We start from the raw sequence: 23,239 nt of genomic DNA on the forward strand, positions 1-23,239 counted from the left end.
GTTCGTCAATGTCGTGTCGTCAAAAGTCAGAGAATGAATTAAAAAAAAATTAGAGTTAAAACAAAATCAGGAGGAAAAGTCGAGGACTAAGACGATTATTCTTTAACGGTACGTACTGGAATTGTTTAGTTTTTTTTTTACTCAAAGAAATAAAAAAAAGGATATAGGGGGAAAAATCGAATGAAAACTCCTGGTCGTGTCATTCGTCCCGCCCGTCCTTCACCCAAACTTCTTTTTTTCAACAATAAAGAAAAAATTATTAATAATAATTAGAAAAAAGGGATGAATTAATTTCTTCTTTGTTGTTATTGGTTGCTGGGCTTGTAGTTATCAACGATGTTGATGATGTATTCAGCCAAGACGTTGAGGAGTTGTCGCTCAAGTACTCGGATTCCCACAGGCTGTTGAACGAGCGTTTGCCGACTCCCAAACCGATGATGGGCAGCGAAAGAAAGCTCCTACACCGACCAGGCAGCCCGTGATGGCGGCAACGCCGAGAACTCTTGACCGATGAAACACCGCCGTCCTTTCCGTAATATTCAGGCAGACGAAGGCTGGGAAGGCTGGGCTTTTTGGGCAACTTGGGCAACTTAGGCGACCTTAGAAGATCCTTGACGGGGTAGTAGTAGTAATGGCAACCCTGGTGACCGGGAGTCGAGTAAGCGGGAGCGGCCGGTTGGTCGTAAGAGGGAGCTGGGGCGCTGTAAGCCTGGGCTGGTGCCTGAGGTATTGAGGAGCCGCATCGTAAGGAAGGTGCTGGCTGCACTGTGCGGCTGGGCCGGCTGCTGTTCGCTAAGTTGAGGCGCTTGGGCGTACTGTTGGGGAGCCTGATCGTAAGATGGCTGAGCTTCGTACGATTGCGGAGCTGGTTGAGAGTACTGGATGGGAGCGGGAGCGGCGTGGTGTTCGTGATGACCATGGCCGTGATCGTGGTGATGAGCTCCGTCACGTGATTGAGCAGCAGCTTGAGGCTGTGCTGGACGAGCGTAGTAGACCTTCGGAGCCTGATCGTTGGAGCGCGAATTTGCCCAGGTTTGCTGGCTTCGGGGCCGAAGCGGCAGCCTCGGAGTTCGACGGCGGTTGGGGCCAGCGGCTTCGGCCACGGGTTCAGCGGCCAGTGAAGCAGGGGCGGAGCAGACCTCGGCCACCTTCTCTTCGGCCATAGCTGCGAAGGCCAGCGCCAAAACGATGAGTGCCAGTCTCATTTGTTGCGTGTGTAGGGGGTTTTGTTTGCTCTTCGAAACTTTGGTTTTCTGTTGGAGTTTTCAAAATTCAGAATGAACGAATGAATGAACGAATGAATGAATGAAGGTCAATTGGTTTCAATTGTATTGCTGTTTTAAATGAAAGAAGGAGAAAACTCACGTTGGAGAAAGATCAAAATGCGATTGGAGAACTGAAAAGAAAACCGATGGCGTTGAGCGTGTAAGTTTCAAATCAAACACTTGTTGGCGTTTGGAACCAGGAACTCAAACGGAGGAGTCAGCACCACTTGTTGTTTGGTGAAGATTCACGGAAGAACTGAAGATGCTACTGTCGATGGCCCTGCTTTTATACCCGCCAGATTTCTTTACTCATCGCCCCCTTCCATGTGTCAAACCCCAGACGCTATACCTGTAAGTCTGTGTGTGTGTGTGTGTGTGTGTAGGTGAAACAGAAAAAGATGACGTATAGACGCACACACACACACACACAAAGCCATGAAACCCGAAGAAGAGGTTACACACGCCAGTAAGAGGAGGAAAAAGAAAAGGAGGTGGCTGCACCACCAACCACAACCGCCGAAACCCACGGAAACTGGGCCCCCGCCCCTCCCTGCCACAGCGTGTCTACGAGCAGAGTCTTTTCGTATATGGGACACATGCCTTCCAGCCCCTCTCCTTCTCCTGTTATTTTTTTTTTTCTTTTTTTGGAACCCAACAGGTAGTTCAGGTATATGAAAAGAAACCTCGAAGCAGCTCCTCCTCTTGGCTCTCCTTTTATTCCTGCACTCCGCACTGATTTTCTTTTTTTGGCCGCTGGCTAAATTCACCGTTATATCCATATAGTTAGCAGCGGCGACTTCAGAGAGTATTTTTGAAAAAAATAAATAAATAAAAATGAAATAAGAAAAACCTTTTGGGGAAAGAAAATTCGGTACAAATATGTGTACCAGTACACATGTGCAAAGCATGTGTACTGGAGGAGACACAGGAAACGAGCAATCCGACATAGAAAACTCCCCCGTAAAATAAATTTTTTTTTTTTTTTTTTGGAAAAGGAGGTTTCTACAAAATGGATGTCAATGTCCGGAATCATTAGTTTTGTTTTTAAATATTTTCGTCTGATATTACGAGGCAGGTCAGCCAAGTTCCTTAATGATGCAAGCCGCTTTCACCCACGTCAGAGGATTTTCTTCAAAAAATCAAAAATAAATAAATTAAAAGAATGTCAGCCCATCTCCGGAATGGGGAAGTGAACAGGCAACAGCTTTCATCAACCCGATTCTTATTTTCGTCTTCTTCTTCTTCTTCTTCCACACAATCCATCAACTATAATTCTAGATGATTGTTGAACGAAAAATTGATTTTCGCTAGTGCAGTCACATCTGTCCGTGATTTGATTATACGATGGGAATTGTCTATATAATGTGCACGACTCGCCTCAGAAATAATAGAACCACAACATATTTGACGGGAGCAGAGCCACTCCGTCGACCGATGAGAATATTAGACCGAAAAAAGTTACATCATCAACAAACTCGTGTAAGGAAAAACAAAAAAATAAACGGTTCGGAATGATTGGAGATGCGTCGTTCTGCCTGCTGGACCCACCAACAGCAGGTGGTGGACATTAGCCAGAGCAGGTTTCCGCGCATCAGAATTATTATTATTCTTATTATTATTTTCTTCTTCTTCTTCTTCTTCTTTTTGGTCCAGTTGCAGGGCTATTATAATGCTCTACCCGCTGATGGCGATGCTGTGGACTAACCAAAAAAGACTTGGACCAAATCAATAAGTCAAGGTCAATACATCCAAACCTCTTTTTCTTGTTGGCATCGATGTTCTATTCCTACGTGTGTATAAAATGGCCATTCACGCCGGTTGGAGCTTCTTCCCCGTGAGGAGGAAATAAGCATCTTTCCCTGTTTAAGGGGAGTAGGGAGGACGGGGAGCTTCGTTATTGGCTTGTTTGCTATTGATGCAATCGTGCAAATAGGGGGGACAGTTGATGTGCATAAAAATAAGCTAGAAAAGGTATATAATATCGAACCTGTTGCAGCCATAAACATTTTTGGGGGGCTTGTGGACGTTGGGCTTGTTTATATCTGCAAAATGGCCAGCAAGCGAACACAGCCAGGGGGAATGTTAAGTATAGATATATCGTTTAAAAAGAACAATATTTTGTTTAGCATAATAGTATAGTACGATTTCTCATATCGATTGTATCGATCGTTCTAATAGTATTGGATCGATGTTCAATTAACGTGCGTTCATTAGCCAAATGAATTCAGCGTTTTGAAAAGTATAGGTTTGCTTTTTGGTTATATCGATATGAATATAAACGTGAAAAAAAACAAAAAAAAACAAACAAGAGAATGATGTTTTCCGGGACAGGGATGGGTTTGGTGGGTTCGGTTGTGTTCGTGACATCTTGCCAAGTTTTTAATTTTTTTTTTTTTTATAATTTTCTCGTGATGAAAAACGTGGGGAAGAAGAAATAAGGTCTTGGGAAATGTTCAACTGGATTCCACAGACGCACTGGATTTTTTAAATGAATGGGAGATGATATAGGTTTGTGCTGCTTGACAAGTTCATTCAAAAGAAACGGAGCTTTGTGAAGTCTCCCAGTTTTAAAACAGATTATAGCCTCTCTACGATGAAAATCAACTAATTAGTAGCAGACGATTATGCACGTGCAAAAGAAATCCTTTTTTCAAATAAAGTGCAAATTCTCTTCCGGGAAATTGCGTTTCCCCCACCGAATGTCAAAGTTCTCTTCCGGGGAAAAAGAAAAAAAAATGAAAATTAAAGAAAAAAAGGAACGCGTCTGTTTCGTTTGGTTTCATTCATTCCGTTCCTTGTGAAATTCGACAGTAAAGTAACAATCGTTGCAGAAGGCCGTTGTTATTCGTGTAAGTATAACGTTATTCTATACTGCTGTATTACAAGACGAATGGAGAGGTTATTCAACCAGACGACATTATTTATAGAAATGTGAGGTTAATAAACGATCGTATAGTATAGTACTGCACCATCATTAAATCTTTCGATCATGTATCCATCAACTATGAAATGCATCCGTGCAGATGGATGAATTTCTTCAAATTCGGAATTATTTATTTTTTAAATAAAATTCTTTGCTTTTTTGTTTTTTACATAAAAAAAAATGAATTTTCTTTTTCCCTATTTTGGTAGCGCGCATGCGATTTGTGTACATTGACCTTCGACACATTATGTCACTTCCGCGTCCTATACCTCTTGTCTGCTGATCTTGCAATATCTTTTTCTGACGAATCATTTCTTCTCTCTTATACTTGCTCTATCGTGAAATCCATTCTTCTACTCCCCCGCGTTTCAAATTTATTTCAAACCAAAAACCAAAGTTCGGGTTAGAAATGTTTGCGACGTGAGTAAACAAGAATTTTGGTTAGTTTTTTATTTATTTATTTATTTTTTAGGTCACCATTTCCCGCCGCGTCTTCTAAAAATTCAAATCACATGAGTATTTTTTCTTTTTCGGTCATCGCCAGCATGTCTGAACTGGAACCAAACGGAACTTGCTGTTTCTCTTGAAGTCGGAATTATCTTTTTATTTTTACTTTAGAAATTTATTTTTTTTAAGGAGGACGCGCGTGATGACGATCGATTTTCATCTGCAAATAGGAGAAGCGTAACTCGATGTGTATATGGTCACCAAAAAGGCGGATGGACGGTCCGACTTTTCCTTTCGACCCACAACGGAGCTCTCACCTGTTGCGCGTGTTCTCAATGTTCCATTTTTTCTTCTTCTTCTCTTCAAGACAAACAAAAAAATAAAACGTGCCCGGGAATTTACGCGATGGATGCCGGTTTTCTATAGCGGTTTTCTTGTTTAACTTCGATCGACCTAGGTTAAAAATACGGTTCTAACACACACACGGTGTACACACACACATAGCGCAACGCGCATCCACACCTCAGTCCGTTCGAAAAAATCATTAAATTGGACATCATTTTCTGAGCTCCGATAATTCCATTTTGTTTTTTGTTTTTTCTTTTCTTATTGCTCAGATAAATTTGTGGAAGAAAAAAAAAAATCAGGTTAATTACGCAAGTGACGTGCTCATTTCCACGCTGGCCATTACCAAACTTTTCATTAAAAAAGAAAAAAAAAAGCTATTTATAGAGCGACACATAATTTACGGCTACGTTAGAAAAGCCTCGAGGCTAAAGGCGATTTATACGTGCACGCTCATTTGCACGAAATGGTTGATAGACGGATGAACATTTCCTTCAAAATGCGAAGAAGAGAAACAATTTAAGGACACACACCTGTTGTACACCGAATATATTCAAAATGGGAAATTGATGCTTAATTTATTATATTTACCGTACATTACATGTTTTATTATTTTTTCTTTAACGCCTGGCCTGTTAGCCCAGACGGTGACGTTAGGTGTGTGATCTCGTCTCTAGCGGTTCATTTTAAACGTATTGTTCCGCGATGAACACACACAACCGATCACACTGAGGGTGGGGGAGAACAGTTGCCATGTTCACACCAGCACGTAATTTTTGCACTTCTTGAATTTTATTATTATTATTTTTTTTTTGGTTTATCTTTTGGCCGACAGCTTCCCAAACCGGCTGGCCCGATTAACCATCTGTTATCGTGTATATGTGTACATATAGGCGGTAATAATTTTTCATTTAATAGCAATCCGTTTTTTTTTGACGAGCATGTACATGGACACGGTCTGGTTCTTTCTCGTTTGACGTCATTCCATGCGGAAAAGAACATTTTCTCTCACCTGTAAAAAAAAAAAAAAACTGCGTAGAATGACAGACTCGAAATCCAGGCCGCTAATGCGTTTTTTCTTTTGGCTGAGCTTTCTCGCGGATCTGCCAGTTTACATAAATAGGCGATCGTGTCTAACGATATTCTCTGTGAAATCATGAGGGCCGAAACTGATGCATAACTGGGTTAACGTGTGTGTGTTACAACAACAATAACAATAATATTTCATCAGGTTCACCTTCTTTGAACAAGAAACTGGACTGACCGGTGGCCAGATGGGGTCCTCCTGGTGGCACGCAAGTCGTTTGTGTATTGCTTTTTATTTGTTTCCCGATAACTAGACAAAAGGACAGGAATTTCAACACAACGAAACAGTTAAAAGAATTACAAAAAAAAAAAAAAAAAAAAGGCCATTTTTTTTTCAATTCTGAATGAAATCTCGCCCCCCCCTCGCTCTCTCCCTAGGTGCTGTAATGACAATACGAATTGCTGTTGGGTAACATTTTTTTTTTTCAGGCCAGATGTCCTCACGGTTTTTATTGATTGCATTTTGATTGGCTTTTTCAATACAAACCGGGAGGACAAAACGAGAAATTCATGAAATCAAAGAATGTCGAATTCTTACACACACACAATGAATGTTGAATTCTTACATACACACACACACAAGCGACTAATTTGTTGAACTTGCTACCACTGGGTACGGCTATACGTGTGCTGTGCTACGGGAAAGATATAAGTCAATCATAGTGCGACGCGCAAGAGCTGCACGACGGCGTGTTTCCACAGACAGGAAGGGCAAAGCCCGCGCATTGACCCAATTTCAAAAAAAAAAAGCTTCAGAATGCTTCTTTTCTTTTCGGCCAATGATTGGGACGCGGAACCACATCGATTTTTATTATAGGCAGATTAAAGGTTCAATAATAGTTTTTATTTTATTTATTTATTTATTTTTTTTTTACATTTTCGTTGGGTCCGGCTGATGTGGCCTTTTTAAAAAAAAAAACATGCGCATCCGCAATGTCACGCATAGAAACCCTCAGGCGAAGTATGAAATAAGGTAACCATATACGGACAACGACTCCATGATGATAATCAACTGTCGAAAAAGTGGTGGACAGATATAAATATCGAGCAGGTCTTATAAAGATAATAGTTTGAAATAATAGTAAAAAAATCAAAAAGCATGGGTGGGAAGGCATTCTGAGGTTTTGGCTTCGATTTTCACGCACCGGAAGTGGTGGAAATGTGACAGTTTTGTTCACCCTAATAACGGGCCCACCCTGAAGGCGAGAAAAGACGAATGAATCGAAAAAAATAATAATAATAATTCCGATTTTATGCGCTCGAAAATGAACCTCAACCGTTTTTTTCCAAAAATTCGTGAAAAAAATTCCCGATTTAGAAAGAATAAAAAAGAACGGTAATATCAAGTGCATTTTAAGTTCCAAAACTGAGCCTGTGATAATAAAGAATCACGTTGCGAACAAAAGTTCAAGTCTGCATAAGAAAGACGACCGACATTCGATTGTTTCTACCGTTGAAAGACCGAACTTTGAACTGACACGATAAGACCCTTGTGCTGTTACACGGTTCGTTTTCTTTTCTTTTTGCTTATCTCCTCACGGATGAACGAATCGTCCCGACCCAAATGACCCCTTCGACCTCGACAAATTTTGTTTCTCATCTCGTCGCTTTTTTTCCCCGATGGAGAATATCGCCATCTACCAGTAATATCAGTAACTTGATAGACTATTCCTCACGTTTTTAAGCTACTCCCACTGAACAGCGTCGCCATCTAGGAGAGACAATTTAAATTTTTATACGTTGCTTTTTTTAAGGTGAGTTCAAACTCCCGACGCCTAGTGGCGTTCATAAATCATAAACGAAACGAATTTGAAAAACATTTGAATGCAAGAAAAGGTAAGCAAAATACGAACTGAAAAAAAGAGAAAACTAAAACACTTTTACATAAAAAAAAAATTGTCTCTCGGTTGAGGTCGATTGCAAAGTATGCAAGAAAAGAAAAAAAAAAAAGAAAGCCAAAAAAAAAAAAGAAAAAAGTACAGCAATTTAAAAAAGAATTCCCGCGAAATTACAATTCTTTTTTGGGGGAGGTTGTTGGGGACTAAGACGGGCACGGGAAAGACCCCAATCCTTCAATTGAGAAAGAAAGAGAAAGACAGTTCATGAACCCCATCAGCTGTTCCCACGACCAAAGAGTTTCTATGGTAACAATATATTACTCCTTGCCCCCTTGAATAAATGCCTACAAACATTTTGTACAACAATAAATCAAAGGTGAAATGTTCTCAAAATTCTCACAAGTTTCGATCCGGAAACTGTTGCCCTACGTGTCAAACGGGAGAAAACGGAAGCAAAAACAGGAGAAAAGGAATAGATCACATTTCGACATCCTCGATTTTTCTTTTCTTTTTCTGTTAGTTTTGGCTCCCATTCTCCTGCGCATTTGCGACCTTTTAGGTCGTTGATAGGTCGAACTCTCAGCAAACTTTCTAATCATTTTTTGGTGCGCTGTGCGCTTCAATTATTACAATCGCATTTAAAAGAAACAAGAAAACAAGAAAATTCAGTGGCATTTAGAAGCCAATCGACCAACTGACATCCTTTTCCTGGAAACGTTGACAATTAAAATTGGGCGTGATGATTAGCCATTCGTTAACACATACACTAAACAAAACAAAACGAAACAAAAAACAAAACTCGATGTTGTGTAGGAAAAAAATCGCATGTGTTAATAAAAGCAGGAAGGATCGAGGCATTGTAAGTCCTTGAAATTGTATTTCAAAATCGTACAATGATCAACACACACAAAAAAACGAGGAGGTAACCTGGTGGGGGAGCGCTTGAAGAACCCGATAGATCAAACATACTTTCATCCATATCAGACACACTATATATACAATCAACCTTGAAAGTGAAACCATTAAAACAAAAAGAGAACTATAACTAGCTAGCCACAAAAGAGAAAAAAAAAAAAGCAGACGGACAGGGCCGACTTCCGAGACGGGAAAACTCATTTTGAAACAGTGGAGAACATAATTTTCACATCTATTAAAGATAGTTGACAGACTAGCTGAGAACGAACCAGCCCCTATCATCAAGGGCAAACGCTGCATACCTTTATTTTTTCTTCTTACCTGGAACATTATTCACTTTATTTCACGGGTTTTTTTTTTTGTTTGTTTCTTTACCGAAGAAAGAGGTGAAGGTCGACGTGAGCTCGTCCAAATATTCGTCGATGGCTGCTAATATTCAATCGAGGGCAAAAAAATGTGTTAATTCTACATTATGCCGGCAGCAGACAATGCCCTCCACGTCTCACGAATTTCCTCATCGTCGTCAATAAAAACATTCAACAAAAAAAAATAATAAAAAAAATAAAAAATAAATAAATATCATAAAATTTGCCTTCTCGATTTTCATTTGAATTTCTCAGTTCGTCCATTTCAATCCCAACAAGTGCTATGACGTATGATGTAGTGCTGCAGGGGATAACTGTTTTTGTTATATTATTTACGTAACACTGTTTGTTTTTTTCAATCAAATTTTGCAATGCTGATTATGAAAAAACCCCTTCATCTTTCGACATCTGGATCTTTGTCTTTGAACGTGTGGCCTCAACAGCTCACTGGCGTGTTTCAATCCACGTCTGAGAGCGCATTAGGCTCAAGGTTGTGTACTCAACGCTAATTTCAAAGTATCAATGGTATAGGCTGCAACAGTTGGGGTAGCTCCACGTGAGTAACAGACATTGGCACATATACGAAAACCGAATTGCTTGTCCCTTTCTTTTCTGTTATGCATAATTGGCGTTGATTAACAGCAGACAGTGGGCGACACTAGAAAACGAACCAACTATACATGCGGTTGGCGTGAACGAATTTTCGTCACATCGAAAACGCAGCGTACTGGAAATTCCTAAATCAGCTTTTTCGGTTTGTAATCAAAAGGAAATCGTCTCGTTTGTTTTCCTGCCTCTCTTATGTAAATCCGTTTGAATACGCCATCGTCATCAACTCGTAAAAATGAAAATATCAAGAGTGAAAGCGAGCGTGGAACAGGTGGAAGGTCGCCAACGTGTACACTCAACAGTTTGGAATTTCAGAGTTTCCTCTTCCCGTATACCCAAACGTTCAATAAAACCATTAGGCCTACATGGCAACCCAAAAAAAAAAAAAAAAAAGAATAAAATAAAATAAAATAAAATAAAATAATAACTGCTAAGGGGAAGAATGTAGATATCTTTGTTTGGGGAGAGTGGAAAAAGAGAAGCAAAGGCGCCTGGATGGCGCCCCAACCGATCGTTTTCGTGAGTGCACGGCGCACGGGATAAAATCATTTTTGTATTGTATATATGGCCCATACATACAAGACACACACTCTCACCGTCATTATCGGGCGCCGCCAAACGTCGTAATCAACCTCTCCGCGCCAGGATTCTTCTCTTTTTTCTCTTTTTTTTTTTTTTTCGTGTGTGTGTTAAAAACAATAACAAAACCACAAGACATAGAAACAAAACAAAAAATCTCTTTCTAGTTGTTGATGCTTTGGTCCGTGATGGATTGATGCGAAATTGCTAATCAACGCCCTTTGCAACGTGTGTGAAGCCACACTTTCACGTCAGTCGTCTTAACCAATCTCTCAAATCAAAAAGAGAATTTTGGCCAAGCGAAAATTGCGACAGCTTTATGATGAATACCCTCAATAGCCTCAACACGCATTTGAAATACCTCCTCAATAATACGACCATTTTATTTTGTTTGATTCCCGATCGAAAATAATGGAATAATTGATCTCCTGTTTCACCCGATATTTTGCCTACCGCCGATAAAAATAAAATCAACATCTTCTGATACTTTCGAATGATCACGTGTTAGTTTACCTGAGAAGAAGAAGAAAGAAAAGAAAAAGAAAAAAGTCTTGTGTTGTGAATTGGCCAAAGTTTCATCATTGCGTTATCGATGCCAAGGCAATTTCTTCTCTCGCTTGGAAAAAGTCAAACAAAACGTTTGGAATTTTGTTTAGAAACCGAATCGGACGAGTCGACCAGAAAACGATCGAGTAAACTCAACGAACCGAACGGATGCATCTCTTCGTGTATCATAAATAAAGAAATGGATCACATTTAGTAAATTTTTACGATTTGTTTACCAAAGCAGAAATTACATCTTTAAGAACTGGGTTTGAAACAAAAGCGAAAGTGACACGAAATCAGTTTTTTTGTGTTTTTCTCGCCAAACTTTCGCCTGTAATGTCAAACAGCAAACAAAAATGGGAATACATTTTCCCACGGAACGTGACAAATGATGTTGGAAGATTGACGTTCGAATGCTATGCACGTCACTACATCATTTCCTAGCTGGAAAAAAAGTTTGAAGAGGAAAAGAAGAACAATGTCTAAATACCAACCACCACGTGACATCATTTGACAAGAAGCAACAGAGCGAAAGAGACACGCGTCAGCTTTTCACATATACCCAGCAATCGTCATCCACTACGATCGTCGTGAATCAAAAACAGAAAAGAAAACCAAATTCTTTGTCTTGGATGTAGGCCCGTCTCTGCAATGTGCATCACCATAGAGACACGTGTTGAAGAATTCGACTCCTTTAAAGAATATAGTCCTTGTTCAGTTAAACTGTAATTAGATATATACTCTTGAAAAAATACGAAGAATGATGATGAAATTCAAGGTCGTGAAAAATAAACGTCAACATCCATCAGGACTTCAGAATTTAAAAGAAGAAAAAAAAACAAAATCCAATTTGATCTTTTTTACACGAGATCCGGGTTCTTGCATATAATTTATACGGAAGCTGAGCTATCGTAGTCGGCAATCCCGATACTATCTATACTTGTACACAACTATACACTAGCCTGATGAGCGTATCTCTGGCAAAGGACAGGAATGTTGTTAAAGGTAAAATGGTAAAAAAAAGAAATAAATAAAATATCGTGTGTGTGTGTATGTGTGTGCTCTTGGCACAAAAATGTCTCATCTCCATCAGTTTGGGGATTCAAGAAAAGTGAAAGTTTCTGTAAACAGCAACAGCGGGAAAAGGAAAAAAAAGGAGTACTACGTTTTAAGCCAACCGAACTAGGAGAAAAAAACATGCACGAGCCGTTGCGTAGAGATTCTTCTATGCCATTTGTATTTTCTTTTTCCTTCAGAGATAAGTACGTAGAAGAGGGGGTTGAAACGGATAAACTTTTCATCAAATCGTGGAGAAAGAAGGATAACATAGGCTAGCTGCCAATCGTCTTTTTGTTCGTCGTGACTTTCCCTTCTCTCGTGATGATGATGATCCTCACGAGTGCGGCGTGATACCATCAGAGAAAACGAGAAGGAGAAAAAAAACAAAACAAACAATGTGCTTTTCCTACTGTATTTTGTCTTTCTCTCCAAACAATTTGCCATCAAATATAATGTGAATAACGCACCCAAATAACCTTCTTGTTTCGTCGAGTTTCAGGAAAGGACGTCACGGTCAAGCGCCGTCATCAAAATCAAAGGTCGTCAAAGAAAAGAAAAAAAAACGGTGACGACCTTTGCCGCGATGCGGTCAGCTTCATCTTCTGGACACTTGAAACAGGTAGAATCGTGTGCCAACGTATACCAACTGCACGCGGAGGCAGCCGACCTTGTACTAGAGCCGATAGGAAGGACGCGAAAGCTGAAAAAGAACAAACCGACTAGCATAACTAAGTTCCGGCTCACTCTTCTTCTTTTTTTTTTTTCTTTTTCGATCTTCTCTCTCTCTCTCCCCTTTACTCACGCAATGTTCTAGAGAGAGGGAGAGAGAGAGAGAGAGAGGGAGAGGCCTCGGAAAGGCTTCAACGGGCCCGGGACCCGGTTATATAAGAGGCTGACGGCAAGGTAGTATCAACAGTTGGACAGAACCAACAGTGGAAACAACAACCCACATCTCGTGCAATACCAAATTATCATTCAAACAAGTAAGTTCTTCATTTTTGGAGTCGCCTTTCTTTCACAATTCGTCTTTAAGGACATTTTTTAAATCATTGATTTATTTTCGAAACCAGTTTGTCAACATGTTCCGCCCGATGTTATTCTTCACTTTAATGCTGGCTGTCACCCTGGTGACTTGCCGACCTGACAAGCTGGATGCTGATCTCAAAGCAGCGATGGAAGCCAAAGCTGCAATGGAAGCTAAAGCGGCCATGGAAGCCAAAGCGGCCATGGGTAAAAGCGTCGAAGTGTCCGGCAAAGGAGGCAGCGATATCAACGACGGTGGAAGATTATTGTCGCTACCGGAAGCTGACGCTTGCGCACAAAGTAACATTCAATTTTTATTTGTTTTTTTTTTTGGTTTTTTAAATTTGAATGCCAATTTTTTTTATTAAAAAAAAAAACAAAAACAAAAAAGGACCGAAACAATGGGAACGCAATGGACATTGGTACTTTTTGAGCACGAACGTCAGCGCTTATAAGGATATCAAGAGCGATTGGTTGGATGCCCGTAATCTGTGCCGTAAACACTGCATGGACGCCATCAGCATCGAAACGGTCGAAGAGAACGACATGGTGCTCGACATACTGGAGAAACGTAATACATAATTTTCTCTCTTCTCCATAATCAAATGATTGACCAACCGTAAAACCCCAACAGAGAAACTACCCTACATTTGGACGAGCGGGCGTTTGTGCAACTTCAAAGGCTGCGATCGTGAAGATTTGCAACCCGTCTTGATCAACGGATGGTTCTGGTCGGGTTCCGGCGTCAAATTGGCCAAGACCAACGAAACTCCCGCCGGTTGGGGTTATCAGCCATGGAGCGCTACTGGCCATTTTAAGAGACCGCAACCCGACAACGCTGAATTCGAAATCAACGAGACCAAGGAATCTTGCCTGGGCGTGCTCAATAACGTCTACAAGGACGGCATCAAATGGCACGACATTGGATGCTATCACACCAAGGCCGTCATCTGCGAAGATTCGCCTCCTCTTCTCCAGTACATTGCTGCCACCAACCCTAACATCAAATTGTAAAAGACTCAGAACAAGCACCGAATTTTTTAATAAAAAACAACAACAAATGTCAGAGGATTCGCAGTTTGTTTCCAGTTAGACTAAATCAACAATTTCCTGGAACAAACCAAAAATAAAAACAAAAACTCGTCACAACGCAAAAAAAACAAACAAAAAACATGTTGATGTTATTCAATGCTCTCCATCAAGCGTACTATTATTTAACCTACTAAAACTACCTTGCGTATTCGTACAATCAAAAACACACCCACGCACAATGTTTTCGTATTTTTCAATACATTCGTTCACTCAAATCCAGTTTTTTCCTCTCCCTTTTATACTTATGAACAAATGTCGACGAGTAAATGTAAATGAAAAATTCAGACACATTTCATTGAACGGCCATGACTGTATTTAGAGCAACAGAGTCAAGAGGTACTGATGTTGTGAAAGAACGCTGGAGCTGGTAATGTCACGTGATTATCTTTTTTTTTTTTTTTTTCCTTTTTTTCGTTCTCAGATAATCCAAAGCGCACAACAAAAAAAATTTTGAACTTAATGTAAAAAAAAAATCACTCCTGTAGCCGACGACGACGATGTAGCCAGCCTTCACACATCAGCACGCTCCTTCTCAATCTGCAAACTCACGATGGGTCATCACGGTCCTTAACGGGTGGCCAGAACGAACCGCGATAGAGAAAAAAAAAATAAGAAAAAAAATTGAATGTGAATCAAAAAGCACGAATTGGACAAAAGTTTGTATTAATAAGAAAGCCAATAAAAAAATTGGGAGGTGAAATAAAAGGACGACACGGAAAGAGGAAGAGGGAAACACTTCCATCGGATTTCAATTTTTACTTCGACATTAAAAAAAAAAAAAAAAAACTTTTATCTTTGATAGAAATGAAGAGTTAATGAATTATAGCAATAGTGATACATATAAAGACGAAGGGGGTCTTATGTTCTTTTTCCGCCGACGCCTCTTACGGATTTGGAACCCTCGTCCCAGCACGCCGATCAATGTGGGTGAGAGAGGATCCACATCCGGCCGGGAGGACGCTTGAGGTCGGTCGGATACAAACCTCCGAACGCATGGTACAAGAGGGCAAGCAGCAAAAATAGAGTAGCGACAGTATACTCTTACAGAATTAGAAACTAAGTTTTTTGTGTTACACGTATCGAGATTGACAACGGAAAGTTGGTTGGTGGCGCAGCCAGTCCAGGGAGGATGCCAATGACGACCCCCTCGCTGAAGGCTTCCCAACTTCCTACCAAACTCTTGGATTGCTCGATGTTTTAGCATAAACTTATTGAAATTCTTTGAGAAAAAAAAGGGGGCAATTTACGATAATAAAATGGAAGGGACCAAGAATTGCTACTAGTGGAAAATTAAATGTAATAAATCTAAGGATGGTAATACGAGGAACAAAAAAAGTATAATAATTTTGAATGTCGCTACCACGACTTTCTTGATTATATAAGGAAAAAAAAGTAATGCTTCGTCTGCTTCGAAATAGCTAACGGGACCAACAATGGCCTTGCAAGCCAAAACCTTCAAAACTTCTCAAATAGCTCGTTTTGTTTGGGGGTGGGAGGAAAGTGGAGAGAAATAGAGAGTGCGCTAACAGCAGCCGCACTGAAACTTTCAATTATCGTCTAGTCGTTTTGCAAAAAGAACCGTTTTCCGAGATTTAGCCAGTGCGATTTTCCGAAATACTCACAGGCCAAGATGCACAAGGGCAAACAAATCGTCTCTTTCTGTTTGTTTTAGATGAGGTCTGCCACGTTCATGGGCATAGCCTCAATCGTAGTATTGTAGTACTGTTCAATGTCACGAAGCACGCGCCAATCTTCCTCCGTCACGAAATTAATGGCCACACCTTTGCGACCGAATCGACCACCACGACCAATTCTGTTGATTTAAATTTTCATGTGTCAAATCAGATCCACTGTAAATCGAATTTCTATCGGTTTACCTGTGGATGTAGTTTTCACGATGGTTGGGCAAATCATAGTTGATTACCAGCGACACCTGCTGAACGTCAATCCCGCGAGCGAGGAGATCGGTGGTGATCAAGACACGGGAAGAACCAGATCGGAACTCACGCATAATAACGTCACGCTCCTTCTGCTCCATCTCACCGTGCATAGCGGAAACGGTGAAATCTCTCTCATGCATCTTCTCTGTAAGCCAATCGACTTTCCTGCGAGTGTTGCAGAAAATGACGGCCTGAGTAATACTCAATGTGTCGTACAAGTCGCATAGCGTGTCCAATTTCCATTCTTCGCGTTCAACCTAATCAACAAAACATGCCATTTGGAGCTCGAGACACGTATAACATTAATCGCATTACCTGGACGTAGAACTGCTTGATACCCTCAAGCGTCAGCTCCTCCTTCTTGACGAGAATTCGGATAGGATTGCGCATGAAGTGATTCGTCACTTCCATGACATCAGCCGGCATCGTGGCGGAAAGCAGGATAACCTAAAATTAAAGTAAATAAAATTGAAGGTTTATGAAAAATGGGATTTAAATGAGCACTTACCTGCACTTCAGCGGGCAAATTCTTGAAAACATCGTAGATTTGGTCCTTGAAACCACGAGACAACATTTCATCGGCTTCATCCAACACGAACACTTTTATGCAACTCGTCTCTGGAGGTTTTCAAAAACGAGAAATGAATATAATGTATTTAATAAATGAACGCTATAATTACTCAGTGCTCGTCGGTTGATCATGTCGAAGACACGACCAGGTGTTCCAACGACAACATGGACCCCCTGCGACAGTTTGCGAAGATCCTCACGAACGTTGGTTCCACCAATGCAAGCGTGGCATTGTGCATCCATATAGTCACCAAGAGCCAAAACAACCTAAGCGAAGAGCATAGGTGGTTGAAAATTTGTGGTATTTTTCCCTGTTTGTTTCATACCTTCTGAATCTGCTGAGCCAACTCGCGGGTGGGTGCCAATACAAGCGCCTGACATTCATTGGCATCGATGTCGATTTGCTGCAACAACGATATGGCGAAAGTGGCCGTCTTGCCGGTACCAGACTGGGCTTGAGCAATAACATCATGGCCCATAATACAGGGCAAAATGGCACGCTGCTGAATGGCAGAGGGACGCTCAAAACCATAAGCATAGATACCACGCAACAACTTTTCCTTCAACTTCATCTCATCGAAGTTATCCACAATCTAGAGGAAGTATGATTAGTTCGTTCCAATAAAGCAAAGTGTCAGCAAACTCACTTTGTCCCAGTTGGATTCAATGACACCATCAGGGTCCATGCCTGGTGGTCCATCATAGTTTCCACGGTCCTCAGCTTCTCCTTCAGGACGTTCTTCAGTCCCATTCTTAGGAGCCTTCCCACTCCAATTCTCTTCCCTTTAACAAACCATTCAACAATTAGTCATCTTGGAAAATTTCAGCATTCACTGTTAACACAAAGTTAGAAACCTACCAGACTTAAAGCAAACATTACTACTATAAAACATTGATCAACTTAATAGTAATACACTTAAGCATTCAGGAAATAAAAAAAATTAATCAACCCACGCCGCCATGATGTACCAACTGAGGCTACTCTCATGACGAATTCCCCAAAAAAGTTAACGTCTAACTGCCGGAGAATGGCTAAAAAAACAAATCCCAGAACTGCAGCGCTAAATAAAACGAATCATGGTGCATTTCTAGAAACTAAAACCGACAGGTAAAATAATAAATAAACCACGAAATCGGCAGCAGTACCTGTTATCGTTCGAGTATGACATGTTTCACTATACACCGCCAAAAGTAAAGGACCTGGCACAGAATCGACTAAAAAACGGATGCAAAAGGGAATAGAACTTGCAGCGAAGGCAATTTTCGGATCGCACTATATGTACCCTAAACACACTTGACTGGTCACGACTCACGAATTGTTTTTTTATTAATCCCTTTTCTGCGTTTTCTTTTTTACTGCAGTGAATATTATTGAGCTGATTGAGATTAATATATCTGTAATTTTCATCTTTGTTTTACACCAACTAATTTTATTTCCTACAAACAATTTAAGTTAATAATTGAATGCAGCTACCAAGCAGTGAGGACGAAAATTTTAGCGCTGGAACTATGTTCATCCCTTTTTAGTGGGTTGGAAAATAAATTTTACGGTGAAATTCATTCAGCTTTTGTGTAGAAGGTTCATTTGTACATTGTTCGACATATCGCCAGCGACAATCATTGAATCTTTGGTAAATATGGCTGTCTGCCTGTCTCACTATTTTCAAGGATGCTACAACCGGTTCATTAATTATATTCGAATACATGTGTACTGTGGGCATCTAGTGGGTCAAATAACATATCACGGCTAATACCAAGACAAAATAGATAACAAGATTCCACTCGATTTTCGCCAAACAGTCCTACACCAATGTTTTGATATCAGTATATATATTTATGAGTATCAATGTGTAAAGTAATATGATTAAATCACATTACAGAACACCAAGAATAAATGTGAGAATTATAAAACAATGTTCAAGAAATCTTTTTATTAATCTGGAAAAAAACATACACCTTCCGGGATGGTTCGATGGAAAAATGACAGGAGTACAACACAAATCACAATCCAAAACTTTAAATGGGTTTTATCTTAAAGTGGAGACCAATGAGTGAGAACACTAGGCATTTCAAATCCTGGACCAAATAATAAAATGCACGTAATCCATCGGCATCCCTGAAATAAAACAAAATGAACAAAAAAAGGAGGATATTACAAAATATAGGCTGAAAAACAAATGGTTTTCATACTTTGACTGATTGACATCAACAAGTGAACCAATTTTTGATGTAGAGAATGAAATATGTTCATCTCCCATGACAATTTCCAATTCCTGTCTTCCAACACGATCAGGAGTTGGCCACAGGGAATCATCTTCTTGGAGAATTTCAGAATCTTCAATGATCCGCTTCAACTCATTCAAAACACTTTGATGAACATATGCCTATACCAAAGTTAGATATGGTAAAGTGAATATAGTCATATACATTGTCATTTTACCTCTTTTCTAATCATTGTATCATTTTTGTAATTGGAATTATTGGCGTATCTCAGTTTGCCTGAAAAGAAATATAATAACCCGGCATTGAGTGAAAGGTTCATCCATTAAGTGAAGTCTTATTATAATGACATATTACCGTCAGGTCTGAATTCAAACTCGAGAAACTCATGCCCAAATTTTCCTTTATGCCCAACGTAATATCGTAAATAAAATTCACTTTTCGGCATTATGTGTAATAATTTACGATAAAGTTTTCGGTGAAAATTAACCCACGCTACTTTCTTGTACTGCTAGCTTTCCCCTCCTCCAGTGCCCAAACAAATTCTGAGTCCGATCCCTAAACACATTCTCGCATCTTTTTTAAAATTTTTATTCAAAAATTACTGAAATTCAAACAAATCTATCAATTGAATTAGTATTTAGTTAAAACTATTTATAGCCTATAGATCTAACACTTGGTATACGCAAACGAAGTAAACATAAAATATATCTGAAGACCAAAGTTGTAACGATGTCTAATATCCGTGATTCTCCGATTCACTGCGTCACAGTCTGACTGCGTATCAAGTTTAATGGACGCTCATAGCGCCCTGGCAGTTGACTATGAAACAGTAAAAAAAACGAAGACATTACTCAAGAAACGAAAGTAAACGTTGACTGGCCGATTCCTGTTTATTAGCGGTTGATTAAGCATGTTTCTTTAACAGCGCATACACACTAACGAGATTTTCAAACTGGTCTTAGCTATCGCGCCAGTCCGTTCCGGTGTTTAACACATGCTTCATTCGAGTTTAAATTATAAATAATTGTATCGGAAATTAAAATTGCCTTTAGAATGCTGAAAAACCAAAAACAATACCCAATTAAAGGACCAAAAGTTTTTGTCTTTTTGTTGGGCTTCCCCTCCTCCTACTAATTTACGAACATAAGATTACTATTATTGGAAAAACTATCCGTCAAAAATTCACAAAATTTGGTTGAACCAAATAGTACTTGATGAAGGCTTTTCATTTGTGTATTTATAGTAAAATCGTTATAAACCAACAATTTTAAGGACTAATGATTTTTTTGGTTTTGTGGATTGGGTCGAGTATATCTGTGAAGTGCAAAAATTCCGAAAAACATCTCATTAAAAATGTGTTGCTTACAACAGTTCTGTCACGAATTTTACACAAATGAATAGCCCTCGTCAAGCGCTATTGATTACAGTGACATTAATGAGTTTTGAACTTATAGCTTTTCCGATAATAGTTGTTTTAAGTACGGTACGTGAACTAGTAGGTGGAGGGGAAGCCCAACGAAAAATAAAAAAAACTGTGGGACCTTCATTTAGGCGTTACTTTTAGTTAATCTATGTTTGAAAGATAATTTTTAAATTCCTGGTAAACATTAGAAATGTTATGATGCAATTTTAAACTGCTGATACAATTATTAAGAATTTATGTGAAAGCATGTATTAAATACGAGAAGATACTGGCGCGCCAGCACTGAAAATCTTGCGTAAATACTTTTCAGTTTCTGAAACTAAGTGCACAATACTACCGCTAGAAGTCCCTCATACCTTCAATTTTTTAATCACAGGCATGTTACATTGCTTCGGTTGTTGAACGTCGGTAAACAAAAACAAAATCCAAGCATTTCGTTCTTGATTTTGCAGTGCTATAGGCGATTAAGATATTTTGAACGAAAAAAAAAAAAAATGTTTTTACGAACGAATCCTAATTTCAACGTGACTTGGCAGATTTATAGAATGGATTTGACGACTTGATAAAGTAAATCCCGTTACTAAACTGCGTAATGCTCGCCTACATCCGATGTCATTAGAATATATACTATCATTAGAAACTTATCTGGCAAGTGTCAATCAAGCGTGAAATCAATTTCTCTGAGCTCTTTATAAGCTCAACTACATACGCCTAGACTTTTATTTCTTTGGATGACTGCTGATATTGATCTTGGAAATTTTTGAAAACGTAAACAAGTCCCTTTTCAGGCCATGTTGACATTGACATAGAACAACGTTTATGGCAAATAAATCTTCTAGCCTTTATCACGGACGTGACAGAATGATCTCAAAATTTGAACTTTGTGGTGCGCCCAATATTTTGATGACTCAGACATTTATTGGAAAAGAAAAAAAAATAACAAAGGGCACGAAAATAATTAATATGTAGCGCGATAACATCTCTTTTCGCTGCTGCTTTGTGATTTCGGCGTATTGAATGTAATGAACCACTCCTTAACGCAAAAGGCCTATATAATAATTCCACGTTTAATCACAACCCTTACAGAGATTTCACAGAACTCATTGTTTGAACACGGATATGCGAGCAAATGTGTTTAGGCAAACAACAGTAATATACTAATATAATGACTGAAGAAAGCCGCCTATGGCAGCGCCAAGATGTCGCGTATGTAAGCCGTTCTTTCTTCATTTGAGGTTCTTATCGCTCGCCGGGCGGCTATCCTTTTTTCTTCTCTGTTTTCCTCAAAAAAAAAAAAAAAAAAGGAAGAAATTTTGTTTTTATATATTTTTACGAGTAAAAAGAAACCGCCGCTCGCGCCGCTTGTGTAATCTGATTTTCCCGTGTGTATGTGTGTGTACGAGAAGAGAGAGATAATTCCAAATGATGCTGCAGTTAGACAGGACTGCCCAGTCCGCTGAGTGATCATCATCGGGCGAGACAAATGAGTGCTGAGGCCAATAGACCCGCGCCGCCGCGTGGAATATATAGCTTTTATATACCATTCGGGACTGTGGCCGTAGATAAAAACAAAATGCGGCAACCGCTATGTGGCGACCTTTAACATAAATATCAGATCCATCTTGTGAATGACACAGATATGCCTCTGTAGAGTAGGAAGAAGAAAGGACTTGGTTGGCGAGGTGTTTAGACGTGTTCGCGGTAAAGTGGTCGGACGATTCCGATTGTTGTTGTTTTGTCATCCATCATCAGTTCTATTCGAATGCCGGACACTCTGGAACTAATTTGCCGACTTCACTGCGCAGTTTTATTCTCTCTCTCTCCACAATCAAGTAAGAAAGAGGTTATCTCGATTCGATTTTAGGTATATTATTTAGTTGAATTAGCATGTAAATTGATCCTCGGAACATCCATCACGTTGTCGGCGGAAGTCGCTTTCTCTGCGTTTGATCGTTCGACGACGACATTCGGCGGTGAGCTTACAACAATCCATAAGACAAGAGAAAAAAAAAGGCTGATCTATATTTACGAGAGTTGTCGGCATTTTGGCTCGAATCCATCTGCTTTGGTCGCGTAATCGAGCAAGAGTCACTTTACCTTGACACGTCTCTCCTCCCATGGAATGTTACTGAGCAGCACACACACATTCTCGCCCGCATTGAGAAAGAGATAGATGACATCAACAGCCCCGCAGCACTGTAAAAGATAGCTAGAGTTGTTATTTTCTTTTTTACTTTTCTTAAGAGAAAAATAAAAAGAGCCGCGGGTCAGAGGCAGTACAAGAAAAGCCGCCACTGCCGCCGCCGCCTTCTACTTTTTTTTTCTCCTTCCTTTTTTTTTTAACACACAGTCTTGATTATCGCGTAGTGCGCCCTTTTTTTATTTCTTCGCTGGTCGACGTGAAGACCTTGAGTGGCTACCGCCGCCGACGAAGAAAAACCCCTCTGTGAGGCAGGAGCAATGACGGCGACCCACAATGTATGTACCACTATTAAGGGCAATCATCAGAGTAGGAAACATGACCGACATGATGTCTTGATGGCCCCCACACACCAAAATCAGGTGAGGGCAAAATGCCAGGAGCGTCAGAAAGTGGATCGACCTTTAGATCAACATTTAGATTGATCTCTTTTAACTGACGTGATGGATTTTCTTGCGCCGTTGGAGTCGGAAATGCGCAAAGTCAACTTTTCTACGGTGCCGTAGAGTATACAATCGAACAAATAAGATTACAGCTCAATCGCATCAAATGTCTGGCTCTTAATTTTCTTGACAGAGCAAAACCAGCTTTTCCGCTGGGGCTAGTCTTGTATAAGTACTAAGCAAATTATGAACAATTCTTTGAAAAAAGAAAATAGGTGGCCAATGCATTTTGTTCTTCACGCGACCTGCGACATCAAGTGCCTTTGATCTAAATCAGATTAAAGCCGTATGATGGTACTTTAACTTGCTTTGCCTTACTCTATTAACTGTCGATTGCCTGCCATACTA

General features: G+C 39.9%; 3 protein-coding genes, 1 long non-coding RNA gene and 1 pseudogene across 4 annotated transcripts; 2 read left to right on the plus strand and 3 right to left on the minus strand.

Moving 5' to 3' along the window:
- Nucleotides 1-268: 268 nt before the first annotated feature.
- LOC123467049 lies at nucleotides 269-1,578 on the minus strand (annotated as a pseudogene).
- Nucleotides 1,579-12,876: 11,298 nt separating this feature from the next.
- Nucleotides 12,877-14,307, plus strand: LOC116931946. Its single transcript, XM_045167113.1, has 4 exons — nucleotides 12,877-12,960; nucleotides 13,048-13,300; nucleotides 13,392-13,571; nucleotides 13,635-14,307. The coding sequence occupies exons 2-4, from the start codon at nucleotides 13,057-13,059 to the stop codon at nucleotides 14,012-14,014; spliced, it is 804 nt and encodes a 267-aa protein (XP_045023048.1). The 5' UTR covers nucleotides 12,877-12,960; nucleotides 13,048-13,056; the 3' UTR covers nucleotides 14,015-14,307.
- An 80-nt stretch (nucleotides 14,308-14,387) lies between these two features.
- LOC123467046 (eukaryotic initiation factor 4A-I-like) lies at nucleotides 14,388-17,896 on the minus strand. Its single transcript, XM_045167115.1, has 9 exons — nucleotides 17,749-17,896; nucleotides 17,250-17,385; nucleotides 16,929-17,195; nucleotides 16,713-16,869; nucleotides 16,541-16,650; nucleotides 16,348-16,479; nucleotides 15,970-16,289; nucleotides 15,715-15,905; nucleotides 14,388-14,658 (listed from the first exon to the last, which is right to left on the minus strand). The coding sequence occupies exons 1-8, from the start codon at nucleotides 17,769-17,771 to the stop codon at nucleotides 15,761-15,763; spliced, it is 1,290 nt and encodes a 429-aa protein (XP_045023050.1). The 5' UTR covers nucleotides 17,772-17,896; the 3' UTR covers nucleotides 14,388-14,658; nucleotides 15,715-15,760.
- Nucleotides 17,897-17,956: 60 nt separating this feature from the next.
- On the plus strand, nucleotides 17,957-18,516 carry LOC116931948. Its single transcript, XR_004399211.2, has 2 exons — nucleotides 17,957-18,233; nucleotides 18,328-18,516. It is a non-coding gene; the product is annotated as an uncharacterized LOC116931948 (long non-coding RNA).
- Nucleotides 18,517-18,518: 2 nt separating this feature from the next.
- LOC116931947 (protein mago nashi homolog) lies at nucleotides 18,519-19,587 on the minus strand. The gene is made up of 4 exons (XM_032939634.2): nucleotides 19,180-19,587; nucleotides 19,043-19,101; nucleotides 18,793-18,986; nucleotides 18,519-18,718 (listed from the first exon to the last, which is right to left on the minus strand). Exons 1-4 carry the CDS (start codon nucleotides 19,268-19,270, stop codon nucleotides 18,619-18,621), a joined length of 444 nt encoding a protein of 147 aa, XP_032795525.1. The 5' UTR covers nucleotides 19,271-19,587; the 3' UTR covers nucleotides 18,519-18,618.
- Between the last annotated feature and the right edge of the window lie 3,652 nt (nucleotides 19,588-23,239).

This window comes from Daphnia magna, unplaced genomic scaffold (genome assembly GCF_020631705.1).
Source record: "Daphnia magna isolate NIES unplaced genomic scaffold, ASM2063170v1.1 Dm_contigs139, whole genome shotgun sequence".
NCBI lineage: Eukaryota > Metazoa > Arthropoda > Branchiopoda > Diplostraca > Daphniidae > Daphnia > Daphnia magna.

Coding starts and splice junctions, on each gene's coding strand:
- LOC116931946 (XM_045167113.1), top strand. CDS start 13,057: ATGTTCCGCCCGATGTTATTCTTCACTTTAATGCTGGCTGTCACCCTG. Junction 13,301..13,391: donor AGCTGACGCTTGCGCACAAA/GTAACATTCAAT, acceptor AAAACAAAAAAG/GACCGAAACAATGGGAACGC. Junction 13,572..13,634: donor GCTCGACATACTGGAGAAAC/GTAATACATAAT, acceptor AAACCCCAACAG/AGAAACTACCCTACATTTGG.
- LOC123467046 (XM_045167115.1), bottom strand. CDS start 17,771: ATGTCATACTCGAACGATAACAG. Junction 16,870..16,928: donor TGGCTCAGCAGATTCAGAAG/GTATGAAACAAA, acceptor CTCTTCGCTTAG/GTTGTTTTGGCTCTTGGTGA. Junction 16,290..16,347: donor TCAAGCAGTTCTACGTCCAG/GTAATGCGATTA, acceptor TTTGTTGATTAG/GTTGAACGCGAAGAATGGAA.
- LOC116931947 (XM_032939634.2), bottom strand. CDS start 19,270: ATGCCGAAAAGTGAATTTTATTTACGATATTACGTTGGGCATAAAGGA. Junction 19,102..19,179: donor GTTTGAATTCAGACCTGACG/GTAATATGTCAT, acceptor ATTTCTTTTCAG/GCAAACTGAGATACGCCAAT. Junction 18,719..18,792: donor GTTGATGTCAATCAGTCAAA/GTATGAAAACCA, acceptor GTTTTATTTCAG/GGATGCCGATGGATTACGTG.